This window comes from Achroia grisella, unplaced genomic scaffold (genome assembly GCF_030625045.1).
Source record: "Achroia grisella isolate CSIRO2021 unplaced genomic scaffold, CSIRO_AGI_Agris_v1 utg1245, whole genome shotgun sequence".
Classification (NCBI taxonomy): Eukaryota; Metazoa; Arthropoda; class Insecta; order Lepidoptera; family Pyralidae; genus Achroia; species Achroia grisella.
The window spans coordinates 1,376,675-1,390,523 of NW_026712606.1; the positions used below are offsets into that span (position 1 = coordinate 1,376,675).

The 13,849-nt window shown below is 31.2% G+C and overlaps 1 protein-coding gene and 1 pseudogene across 3 annotated transcripts; both read left to right on the forward strand.

The window, feature by feature from the left end:
• The first annotated feature begins 363 nt into the window (after positions 1-363).
• Positions 364-8,638, forward strand: LOC131854810 (histidine--tRNA ligase, cytoplasmic-like). 3 transcript variants are annotated; one of them, XM_059205971.1, is made up of 9 exons: positions 364-621; positions 807-1,070; positions 1,814-2,026; positions 2,567-2,788; positions 4,056-4,262; positions 4,426-4,720; positions 5,406-5,506; positions 6,067-6,249; positions 6,852-8,638. In XM_059205971.1, exons 1-9 carry the CDS (start codon positions 526-528, stop codon positions 7,080-7,082), a joined length of 1,812 nt encoding a protein of 603 aa, XP_059061954.1. In that variant the 5' UTR covers positions 364-525; the 3' UTR covers positions 7,083-8,638. The 3 variants fall into 3 exon arrangements, with proteins under 3 accessions (XP_059061954.1, XP_059061956.1, XP_059061955.1); XM_059205972.1 differs by lacking the exon at positions 807-1,070 and adding an exon at positions 1,343-1,519 and having other exon boundaries at positions 530-621; XM_059205973.1 differs by lacking the exon at positions 807-1,070.
• Positions 8,639-10,762: 2,124 nt separating this feature from the next.
• Positions 10,763-13,555, forward strand: LOC131854745 (uncharacterized; annotated as a pseudogene).
• Positions 13,556-13,849: the final 294 nt, after the last annotated feature.

Here is a 13,849-nt window from a genome sequence, read left to right on the forward strand (position 1 = left end):
TTATCCTAGCGGATACTGACACTCTGTCAAACAATTAAATGTATTTTGAAATTTAAAGTTAAATCTCTAAAATTTATTTCTATAGAGGTATTATCTCATTACATAAAATCTCCGTGCCAAAAGTTTATTATTAATTGGAATTGAGAAAGTTGTATTAAGAAGCATAGTCAAAGTACAAAACAAGTATTGAAATAGACTTTAAGCTTATTAAGCATAAGGTCTTATTGGCAAAGGTCATTTTGTCATTATTATAATTAAAAAACTCTTAGCTGATGCACAAGGCGGTGGTGCGCCTGTGGTATTACTCTATGCTGTGATTTATGTCTGTCAGTATCATTGTCAGTCGTCCATCCGTCAACTATTCATGCCATTCCATGCCGTTTGCCATGCTGCTGTAATGCATAGAAAAATGAAAGGAACTCCATTGAAACGCTGACCTGCAATTATCTCTAAGCACTTTTACTGTACTTGCATTTGTGACCGTGACTAGACGGACGTTTTGAATGAAAGTTAATTTTAATATTAATGATGGCAGAGTCTCAAGAAATATTACTTCAAAAAATAAAAGAACAGGGTGATCTGGTCAGAAAATTGAAAGCTGCAAAAGAAGCAAATGAAAAGGTTAGTTATATTGTATTTTATTAGATTTATGATCCAGTTAAAAGGCGATAGCAAGAAGTACATTGTCTTTGTCGACGCTGCCCTTACGACGTTGCAACTCGCAACATTTGTTAGTAAAAACTACTTGATATTACCTCATCTGCACAGTTTCATGCGCTATTAAAACATAGAATTTAATTTTATAGGCCAAGAAGACTGTAAAAGAGTATGATCTCAAAGAAATTGATAGACACTTGTGTAGCTACAGTTATATTTGTGGTTATGTACCTAGTAACTGTGATGTCGAATTGTATAAAAGCATAGGCAAAAATAAAGATTTTGACAGATACAAATATTTGAGGAGGTGGTGGTACCATATGCGGAGTTACAGTGACTCAGAAATAGAATTATTCCCAATGACTGTACTGCCCACTAAAATGTATATCGAAAATAATGTGTGTGATGACCAGGTTTGTTAATAAATTGTTAAAGTGGCATTGTTGTGTTAGAGTCTGTATATAAAAGCTTGCTTAGTCTATTAATTCTGTGGCACTTTATTTTTTCATTGGTACACCCCTCGCAAACTTAATTATATGCAGTTGAATCTCCTCATATGGTTCTTTTTCACCACTTTTTTATGATGATATACCTAAAATTTATCTATTATTCTTTGTTTAAATATAAGACATGATATTGCAATGGGTATGTTTTCTTTTTCCGGTTCTCAATTACTCAAATGCAGTGGTGTTGAAGTATCATATTGAGTGGTTTTTTTTACTAAGATATTTAAAAATATTACTGAAGCATGTTATTCAAAGCGCTGAAATTTTCAAAAAACCACAAAGCTGTGTTGCAGTTATGCAACTTTTTTCATAATGGCAGTTTCACCAAAAGTATTTCGACAACTGCTTGTTACAAGGTATTGGAAAGTAGTGCATGGTTCATTAGTCAACAATTTTGAAAGACTTAGACTAAAACAGATAGCTATACTTTTTATAATATTTTTTGTAGTTCTTCACACCTTAATAAATAGTAGTAGTGTAATATTTCAGTTAAACATATTAAATTTTGTATTCTCTTCCACTTTAGTACTATTTTATTTATAAGTTTAATATCTAAAAGAAACATCATTTTTTAAAAATATATTCCTAATGTTTTAAGGCTAGTTGCAGTTTATTTTCAGAAGAATATGTTAACTGTGTTATTTTTTAAGATTCAAGAAGAGGTGAAAAAATTATTGGCACTTAAAAAGCAGCTAACTGTGGAGGATGTAGTACCACAAAAGTTTACTCTTAAGACACCAAAGGGTACTCGAGATTACAATCCACAACAGATGGCAATAAGAAACAATGTACTCCAAAAAATTATTACAGTCTTCAAGAAGCATGGTGCTGAATGCATAGATACACCAGTTTTTGAATTGAAGGTTAATACTTAATTGAATTATTAATATCATTTTTAGTTAAATTAATGCATTTTACACACTAGTATTACTTATAATTTCATTACTTACACTCAACTTCATCTACTTTAATACATTGTTTTCTAAATACTTTGTAATAGACAACAATCACATATTACATAACCTATCTGATTCTTTCACTTGTTTCATTAAAAATTTCATCTGACATGATTTTTATATTATTATTATTATTATATTAGCCAGTAATGGTATATTCATAGAAGGATTGCTAGCTTGACCTTGATTCTCATTTAAATGTAATATTTTGTTTTTCTATTTAATTTATGGTAAATAAAAAAGTGTTAATTTTATATATTGTCCTGTATAGAAATAATTTTGTTTAAATTTTAAACAAAATTATGTCTTTTGTGTTTTTGTTAAGCTATATAAGTTAAGCTAATATGATTATTATGGCTATCAATTTCTTAAACAAAATATACATAATGTATATATACAATGTAACAGAATACTATGTAATGATATTGATTTTGTTTGTGATTACAGGATGTATTAACTGGCAAATATGGTGAAGATTCAAAATTGATTTATGACTTGAAAGATCAAGGAGGAGAAATTTTATCTCTAAGATATGACCTGACTGTGCCTTTAGCAAGATATTTGGCAATGAATAAAATCACAACACTTAAGCGTTATCATATTGCAAAAGTCTACAGAAGAGACAATCCAGCAATGACAAGAGGCAGATACAGAGAATTCTACCAATGTGTAAGTTATACTTACTTTGATATTCATTCATATATTTGTAAAAATATGAGCAATTACTAATTTACATAAAAAAATGTATTAGCTGAAAATTAATATTGTGTAATCAACTTTACAGTTTTATTAACCTTAAAGGCTACTTTTAAAAATTTATATTTAGGTAATGCAGTTTATTACGAAACATCTATTTATTCATGTAGGTTGGCTATACTACTTTTACAGAAATTTAAAACCCAGATTTACCTGTGTATATGGATGTGATGTGTATACTGATATTTATCTTTATACCAGCTTTTACCCGCGGCTTCGCTGGCGTTAATTTATCCCCTTAGGGGTGGAATTTATCAAAATCCTTACTTAGGGGATGCCTACGTCATAGTAGCTTTATGCATGCAAATTCTCAGCCTGATCGGTTTAAAATTGACAAAGTTTCATACAAACTTTCATCCCCTATTTTATCCCCTTGGGGGTAGAATTAATCAAAATCCTTTCTTAGCGAATGCCTACGTCATAACATCTACCTGCATGTCAAATTTCAGCCCGATCTGTCCAGTGGTTTGGGCTGTGCGTTGATAGATCACTAGTTTCAATTATATATATATATAGATGAATTTAATTTCAAAGATAGTGTATTACATTAATATTTCATTTCGCACATAGTATGTTGCTTTACTTTGTTAACGAATCTTAGGTACACTACTGTAATTAGCTATCTCCTATTGAGCCTTCTATCTCAATGGATTCCTCTATTCCAATATAAATTAAAAAAATGAAATACTATAAATTTACATGCAATTCAACAAATATGAGTAAATTACTTCTTTATCACTGACTATACTTTGACCTGGCATTTCCGCACTTAGCCTCGGTAAGGGGCAATCGTGCGTGAATCACACTGACCTTACTGATAATTCCAGTTATCAATAAAAACTAGTAGCATATTGGTTTAGTACCCTAATTTCTAGGTAATTCAAGGTCGTGTATTTGAATCGTATTGTACTAAGCGTATGTACATTTATATACACCCTTAATGTAACCTATGGGGCTAGGCTCATTTAATAGATAGGGGTGGGCAAGGCAAATTTAAACATGTCGTCTGGAATCAAATGCACTTGACATGAGACTATGAGACACAAGTATTTCTAACTACCTTATATTATATAGTTTTACAGTAATATTTAAATGTTACTGATTTATCAATAAGAATGTGGAGTGAAGATAATACATTTATATAAATTTTAATAATAAATAAATATTATTAAAATTCCAGGACTTTGATATAGCTGGTCAATATGATTTGATGGTACCTGATGCGGAATGTCTTAAAGCTGTTACAGAGATATTGGACGCCCTTGATATAGGTAAATATGTACTGAAGGTGAATCACAGAAGATTACTTGATGGCATGTTTGAGGCATGTGGTGTACCAGCAGATAAATTTCGTCCAACCTGTTCCTCTGTAGATAAACTTGACAAGGTGAGTGTTTTTTTTCTACTTAATTTTTTATTACGTTGTGCAGACACAAAATAATATTATTTTCACATTTATGTACTATGTTATTATTGTATTTTGTGATAAAAACAAAATTTATATGTAATTATTAGCTCAGTGATAATGGAAAATGTTATAAATTTTTCAGTCACCATGGGAAGAAGTCCGAACTGAAATGATAAATGAAAAAGGTGTATCACCTGATGCAGCGGACAGAATAGGAAAATATGTACTTCTAAATGGTGGAGTCGAACTAGCCGAGAAGTTATTGAAAGATGAGAAATTGTCCAACACTAAAGCGGCAATTGAAGGACTTGAGGGCATTATGCTATTATTAAAATATTGTGAATTATTTGGAATTAAAGACAAAATTGTTTTCGACTTAAGCTTAGCTAGAGGATTGGATTATTACACTGGTGTAATTTATGAAGCTGTTTTAACTGGCAAGTATTTAATCTAGTAATGAAATTTATCTTTCAATGTATCATGAAATTGGGTCTCTCAAGTTCTGTTTATTAAAAGAAAAATATACATATGCACAGTAAATATGATTATACAATGCAGATATGCATTAAAATAACCTGATTTCAATTTACTACTGGGTATTATTATTTTTATAAGAGAAGGATAAATCCTACTATTAGCAATTTATTAAGCAGTTCAATATAGTTCTATTTAGAATTTCCATCTGTTGCACGAATGTAATTGTTTTGTCCTGTAATTCAGTATGAAAACATAGAATATGTAATCAATGTTTTAAAGAAAAATGTTTATAGGAATTTTGTAATTAGTTAGCATATTTATTCAATCTGATATTACCAAAAAAAACAGATGCTTTTGGTAATATCAGATTGAATATGCTAATAGAATAAATAGCTGACAAAAAGAAACCGAATATATTTATTTATTAATGAGGTCAAGTCTTTAAAAGTTATGTTCATGTATGAAACTAATAATTATAAATGAAATATAAGGTTGGAGTTTTCCGTTTGTTAGTAAATTGGAGCGAAGACAGATTAATATCAGCTACTTGTGCAACTTAGGCAATAACCAAGTAATTTTCTTTAACAATAACCACTTTTGTATAATTTTATCGTTATTAAGCTAATTATAAATATTTAATTTCAGAGCCAATTAAAATCGGTAATGAAGAACAATCAGTCGGATCTATAGCTGGTGGAGGTAGATATGATAACCTTGTTGGGATGTTTGACACTAAGAATAAACAGGTATAGATTTTAACATTAAACTAAAGTATTTAGAAGATATGGGAACTTAATCGGAAATTTAATTGTTATATTATTTCTTGCCAAGAACATGAACGTCAGGCCTTTTAATTTATGGACATGCAGGTATTATGTTTTAGAAGGCTCAAATACTTGTGGTGCTAGTAAGTAAGCCATTAAGGAAAATGTATTGCTAAAAATAAATTTATATACATAAAAGTACAGTTTTTGCAATAATGAATGTATTGTGTTAATTTGTATTCATACTACCCTGCTGAGTGAATTTTGTATATATGGATTCTGTAATAAAGTATTCTGTGGCCTTAATTTAAATGGCTACACCAATAATGCTGTAGATATATAAATGTTTATGCTGCTAGTTTTCAGTGGCACCAGTACGAAAAAAGAGAGTATTGCGTATTTTATTATATCTATGGTGCTGTTCATGTCCAAAGGCCATAATTAGTTCTTTTTACGTGTACATGTTATTTCCTTGTCACAGGAAAATATATGTATCTTTACAATTATTAGGGTATTATTTATATGTGTTAACATTATTGCAGGTTCCATGTGTAGGTGTCAGTATCGGCGTTGAGCGCATCTTTTCAGTTCTTGAGGCGAAGTTGGCGGCCGGCGAGATGCGCGTACGCACCAATGAAGTGGACGTGTATGTCGCATCAGCGCAGAAAAATTTCCTCGAGGAACGAATGAAGATCTGTACTGAATTGTGGAATGCCGGCATTAAGGTTTTTATTTAGAATACCTATATTATATTCTCGTTAATACTCAGCTACTTAACGGCTCAACTAGTTGTAGTATAGGCTCTTACACTATAATTTTCGATCAATACTAGTATCAATTGTTTTAATATAATAATAGGTGATTTTATTAGTAGAGCAATTTAGTTTCAAGTACGAACTATAAAATTCTAAGACATTTTTAATATTTGGAAGTATGTAGCATTGAAGTTATTCTTTAGAGAACTTTACGACATATGCCTTAATATCTTAATGACTATAGTTTTTAGAGAAGACTTATAGGAATAAAATTAATTGATTGATTCAAGTGTGCCTCATTTAATAAAATAGATTAACGAAGGTGAAATCTTATAAAACTTTTTGTATCGGTTTGTGAGAGACAAGGACCACAGACTAGATCATAGACATTATATCTTTTAAAATATAAATGCCGAAGTGTATATTTTCACATAAATTTTATAACTAAAAAAATTGTACATATGTATTTTTTATATTTGTATTAGTATATTGTACAAATTAATAAATAATTATTAATTATATAATTACAAATAATAATTTTAATACAATTAATTGTATTTATGTTCATTCAGACTGAGCAGTCCTACAAGAAAAATCCTAAGATGCTGACTCAGCTACAGCATTGTGAAGATAGTTGTATACCTCTCGCCGTAGTATTAGGAGAATCGGAATTGAAGCGAGGCATGGTGAAGATAAGAGACATTGTTTCAAGGCAAGAAGAGGAGGTACAAAGGGAGGATTTAGTGAAAGAACTGAATGCTAGGATAGCATCGTTGAATAAAAGAGGGATAAATGGAGTCTGAAGTTGAATTTATAAATAAACATTTAGTTACGCGCATTTATTTATAAGAGCTATTTATTTATGTATTGATCACATAAATAAATAAAAGACTACGATTCAAAATGCTGCACAACAAAATACCAGTATAAACGCTATTTTAACCTTTTTTCACGTCTATTTACAAATTGTATACATTTTATTAATGGGGTATTTGGATACCACGTTAATGTATGTTTTAAAAGAGTAAATTTTGTTGTGCATTAATTTGAAAATGGAATGTGAATTTGGAGCGTTTTGTATAACATTTAATAGAGACAGTATTAGAATCCAGAAGGATTGTCACGAACTCTTATTCAGTTTTTATTAATTCTATTGTCTATGTATATGTGTGCCAAATGAATGGTAGTATGTATATATATTTTTTAATATGCATACATATATACATACTTTTTGCACTTGCCCATTATAAACTTTAACCGTGTCAAATTTCGTACTCCTTCATCCAGTACAGAGTTTTTGTTTTAGGTTTTAATATTATATGTATGTTTTTTTTATTCTGTAGGTGAATTGTGGGACAGAATTGGTATGTACTTAATGTACACTTAATATGTGTAGATTAAGATAGGGTAATAATTATCGACTAGAACCATACGTAAATAATTTGTATGTATGTATGTAAGTCAAACATTCTTCCTTATATCGTCCTATTTTTTCTTTTCACGAGTCAGGCAAATAGTTCAATGACGTAATACAGTGGCTATAAATTTGAGAAATCTATGTAATAAGAATAAGAGTTCATGATGAGCCTTTAGTTGTAGTATTTATTTTTTAGTATTTTATATTTTGGCGCCAAAATAATAATAGTTGTCACAACTACTTACTATTAGTTTTATCTGTGTACAAATTTTCTTTATAATAATTTAAAAAAAATCATTGTTATAAACAATAGCTGTAATATTCAACACATTTTTATGTTATGGCACTATCCATATATTAAAAACTTTGTGAGTGAATTGTGATACAAGTCCGATTTAATAAATATGGCGTGGACAATTGTGTGGGTTCTAAAATAAAATTACAGTGTATCGTAAATGTTGCTTTATAGTCCAAATTATTGAGAATATGTTTATAATTTGGAAATTGTTATGTAATTTTTTTTTCAACACCAATGTATTTGATGCGAGTATGTAATGTAAGCATGTAAATACTTTATTTTTTAATATTAAGTGCTACTGTTGTTTTAATTTAATTTGCCTATGTGGTCGGAAATGTAATTACTTAGTAACGTACGAGCGTACTTTGAAACAAATTATTAAATTATATGGCATTTAAAATGAGGCGCGAAAATATTATATTTCCAAATTATATACTTTAATTTGCTTTTGATTTTGACACTGCGCAAGCCTAAGTAAACCTGTATTAATTGTTATAACTTATAATTTTTTTTTCGATTTTTATTGTATAGGAGTGTGGCGTTACATTATTTCTAATAAATATTAGAAAATCTAATATTGGCTTGTATTATACTTCACATTTAGCATTATGGCATTTAAATATTTGAAATGTAGACATGTAATGCATTTAAAATATGTACCAGTTTCCACGTTCTAAATTTAGTTACTTATTACCTTTACCTGTGTTATTTTTAAATAGTTTTTTATATATGTTTGTATATTCTGAGTGAATTTTATTTAATAAATGTCTCTTTCGTTTATCTCATTTCCGTTCTTTCATTTACATACTAATTACTAGTTTCTGACTCTGTTAGAATTGGAAAGCTATGTTTTACAACAATATTTTTATATATTGGGTATCTGGAAGAAGGTTTACCGTAAGTAAACATTTTAATTGTATGGATTTGCTGGCTATGTATCTTAGCTTGCTATGTACGTTGCTTCAAAATAAGTAAAAAATTAACAAAATTATCGAAAGCTTTTCAAACAAAGATGGGCTCAAGAAAACAATGTTTAAACCCAATAAATAATATCGATTAGACGTGTATAATGTGGCCGATAAATAATTTTTCCAACTTTTAAAAAGAATTCAATTCGACTGTAATTCTGATTTTTTAATTCAATATTTATATTTATGAATTAACTGAACCCGCGACTACATAATTATAGGTACCTTTTGAAATATTTGTTTGTTTATAACAAAATAGATTAGTATTCTCATGAACAACAAACATTTTAGGTGTAGTTTAACAGGTACCTACGTTAGTGAAATCGCACCTAAAGCATGATAAAGTTCCGCAATAATAGCATTCCGCAATTTTTCTCTTATATCTTCCTTGTATCGACATCGATAAATTAGGTACTTTTTTTATTATAGTTATGTACAAACAAATTGAAAGAATATAGGTATATAGACTTCTGTTAATGTTACGTACCTATATATCCGTAAACGTCATACAAATATCAGTATTAGCTATACCTACTGTAACGTGAATTAATTCGACACACACTTTATCAAGGTAGATAGGTAGATACGTACCCATTTTATCCCTACATACAATCAATCCTCCAGCGAACAATAGATGCAATGTCAAATTAGTAGATGTAAGTACTCGGTGGTGTTATCTAAACAATGATCGCAAAATAATAGGTATCCGATAAACTGTTCAATGAGCAAAATGTCAACTACTCTAGGTACATAATACATAGTCTTATTTTATGTTTAGTTAAGTTACTAATAAGTCACTAGGTATTAATCTGTGGTAACTTATTGGTAACTTCCGAGACGCCAGCATTGGAAGAATTAATCAAGATGAAATCAGTTTACCTTCTTATTATTATATAGATAGTGAGCCTCTAGAGATCTATAATTTAAAGATTGAATAATCCGAATCAAGATATATTATAGTATGTTAGACGTGCTGTAGGTACCTTAAACTTACTTATCCACTAAGTAGTATTTTTCTCAAGGGTTCATATAAAACTAATTCCATGTTATTAATTGATCGTCTAGGTGATCTAGCGGTTTAGCATACGACTTTACTTTAGATGGTTGTGGATTCGGTTCTGGAACGGTTCATTTGTGTTCATTAAAATGATTGTATTGGTCTGAAAGTTTTTTATGTATGTATTTGTAGATATTATTATGTATGTATTATTCATACAAAATATTTACAAGTAAGTAGGTATAGTTATAGTTGTTTAGTAACCAAAACACAGGATCTGCTTATTTTGAGACTTGAAGACTGTGTGGAACTGTAGATTGTTTTGAGTTATTATTATGATTTAAGTTGGGATTCGTAATAAAATTATTATATACTACTGAAAACAATATAAGGGCCACTAATAAAATAATCTCTAAACAAACATTATTATTGTTTCAAGTTTGTAATAGTCTGTAAATGTTAAATTATGGGTTCTTTAAAGTGTCACTAATGTTTATAGTGACAAATTAATTTGGTGGTTACACTTTTTTATTTTATTTAACGCTTAACTTGATGACTCTTGAAAATTCTATTTTTGTGACATTTAATTTTATAACTTTTGATTATAGTTCCTGCCGCTAACAGGGCAGACGGTTAATATCGTGTCTTTGATTTCAAAATGCCTCGTTTTAGGAGACCTATGGATGCACTTACAGCGACTAGGGTCGTAACTTCAATCCAGGAAGGTCACAGTCAGCGCGCTGTACGTTTAATGGTTGGGTTTTCACGGCGGGCCGTTGGATGATTGGAACCGGTACCAGAAGATGGATACTGTCGTCAGACGTCATGATTCAGGAAATGTTCGGGTTATAACAGATCAAGAAGACCAGTATACCCGTTTAACCGCACTAAGAGAGCGGACGTGCATAGCACGGACCATACAAAATACGTTATGCCGAGCTACAGGCACTCGTGAGTGTGACCTAACTGTACGAAATCAACTCCATGAAGACCAACAATATTCAAGAAAATATTTAGTTCGTATTCATTTAACTGCAGTACATTATGCAAATCGTTTAAGTTTACAAGACAACACCTGGATTGTAGAGTTTAAGACTGCACTGCAGAGCTCTTTCCTGATGAGAGTAAAATTAAATTTTAGAGTGATGATTGACGCATTAGAGTGCGGAGATGATTTGGAGAAACGGTTTTAGATCCATGCATACTCAGAACAGACCGTTATGGTGGACCCAGCGAAATGGTCTGGGGCGGAATAACTCTACAACGAAAAACTGAGCTCGTAATTTTTAATTAAGGTACTGTATCTGCCCAAAGTTACATTAACAATATGGTACAATAGCAGATTATTTCATTTTGCACATCAAGCTGGACCAGGGTTCATCTTGCTGCAGGACAATGTTCGACCGCGCACGGCGCGAGTAACAATTTCCACATTAGCTGAAGCTGAAATTGAAGTGATGCAGTGGCCAGCTAGAAGTCCTGACCTGAATCAGAGCGAGCACTTATGGAATCAACTAAAAAGAAGTGTCAGAGACAGTGACATTCGCATTAAACACGAAGCAAGATCTCATGAATGCTTTGAAAAGTCGCTGGGAGAGGATTTCAGAAGTTAACGTCTGCCATTTAATTGAAAGCATACCTTCAATGATATGGGTATGTGTTAATAAAGGAGGAGGTCACACAAGATATTAAACAACAAAAAAAAACTCTTTAAACGTTCATTAAGAAAATATGGCATTTTTTAAATCCATTGTTTTTTTCTTTATTTTCTCATTCTTTCCCAAAATGCAATTTTTTAGAGATAAAAAAATCCAATTGAACTTTATTTTTCTTTAATTAAATTTCAAAGAACCCATTTCAAATATTTTGAATCAAAATTTATTGAATTATGAGGCTTATTTTACAAAAATACAATAAAATTTAGGTGGCCCTTATTTTGTTTTGAGTAGTATATTATATATCGGATTGCGTTTTATACTAATTGAAACATTATATAGTTTCTGACCAATTTATGAATAGGTATTAAATCAGTATTTGCGCTAAGGCATCGTACTTTAGTCAATGTCCTCGAGTAGGTTTTATTGACCTCGATCATCATGGGCTACGCTGCACGTCCGTGCTTCAAGTTCGATAATGTCATGTCATGGACGCTCCGTTTGTTCATGTTGTCGTGCTGACTAGTTATTGTTCCCATCAGCAGCTTCTGTGGTTCCTGTCATTGTGCCCTAATTCGCCGTGAAGTCCAACACGAATTTCATCAATATAAAACTGTTTTTACAATGGGAGTCTCACCTATTACGTACTCAGACATTTTAGCAACAACATCTCTGTCTTATTCTGCATACTTAGTGTAATGAAATGATTCTTCGATACAAAACATTTATTAGTATATCAATATCAGTGATTTTGTTAACTTCTTGTGTGGGTGCATCTGCGCTGAAAGAAGCATTGGAAGAACACTTAAAGGATGCTGCTCATAAAGAAGGAGCTGAGTCCATCAAACAAGATAAGCAAAAAGGGGAAAAGATACATGAAATCGAAACTCAAATCAATGATAACCATAAAAATCAGTTTTCTAAAGCCAATGACGAAGCAAAATATGTAAAGAAAGATCACGACTCTAAATCAACAGCCGAGAGTGATGCATACCAAGGTTATAATTCCCAGCAAGACAAAGCCGAGGATAGCCAAGCAACAGGTTATAAAAGGGGCCACAAAAAAGGACATCATAAACAAGGATTCCAAAATTCTTATCACAAAGACGAATCTTCCAATAAAAGTACATTCTTCGACGATTTCAACGATGAAGGTGATCAAGCTGCTTACAACAGTAAATTAAATAGTCACGATAATCAAGGTGGTAGACATTATCAAGGTTCTCATAACAATGGTCAGGAGCATTTACGGGATAATTATCATCAAGGGGGATACAATCGTTACGGCGATAATGGTGCTAAATATGCAGGCCATCAAGATCACGGAAAAAATATTATTTAGATGATAATCTAAACCATAATAAGTATTATGATGATAGAAATACCTACAATAGGGATAAAGTGCATGATCGTTTAGAATATCATGCTCCGCCTGTTCGCCACGATCCAGGATGGGATTGGAATAGATGGAATGATGATAGAAAAGGTTGGGACCGACCCGGTTGGCAAAGAGATCATGGATGGGATAGAAATCCAGGATGGGATAGAGGACCTGGCTGGGAAAGAGATTATGGTGGACCTGGATATTATGATGATTATGGCGTGCGACATGATGGTGGATATGGTTATGGTCCAAATCATGGATATGGGTACGGATATGACGAATCTCGAAACGATCCAGTGGCTCAAGTTCCAAAAAATGCTCCAGTTGTTGCACATCATAAACAGACCATCACTATTTACGAGGATCCTAGATACGATGGAAAGGATAAGGGACAATTGAGGCGAGAGGAAGGTGATTATCTGCAACTTGAATATAAGCCTAGCACACATCGATATGCGAGTTATGACGACACGTATTATAATGTACCAAATGCAAGAGAAGGCGGCATGGAATCAAGCAAGATTAACAGACTTGTTTACAATTATAGACGGCAGTAAGATTATTTGTAAAACTAATTTATTTAATATCTATAACGGATAGATTTGATGTCATTTAAGATTTATGGTTATTTATGATTATTCATAGATATTTATGCAATTTATTGATTCTGCTTTCTCTAGATACTCATAAAAATAGAAAAAATGAAGTCCAAGCCATATTGAGACATCAACGAATTTTGATTTGAGAATGGTACAGTTTTCCATGACGTAATTTATTTATTTATTACAATGATATTTTTGAACAACAGACATTTTAATCTATATGTTGTAAATAAATTATTTTTATATACT

Excerpts from the sequence above, each read along its gene's own strand:
- LOC131854810 (XM_059205971.1), top strand. The coding sequence starts at position 526 with ATGATGGCAGAGTCTCAAGAAATATTACTTCAAAAAATAAAAGAACAG. Across the intron at positions 2,027-2,566 it reads CACCAGTTTTTGAATTGAAG|GATGTATTAACTGGCAAATA; the intron begins GTTAATACTTAA and ends TTGTGATTACAG. Across the intron at positions 2,789-4,055 it reads ACAGAGAATTCTACCAATGT|GACTTTGATATAGCTGGTCA; the intron begins GTAAGTTATACT and ends TTAAAATTCCAG.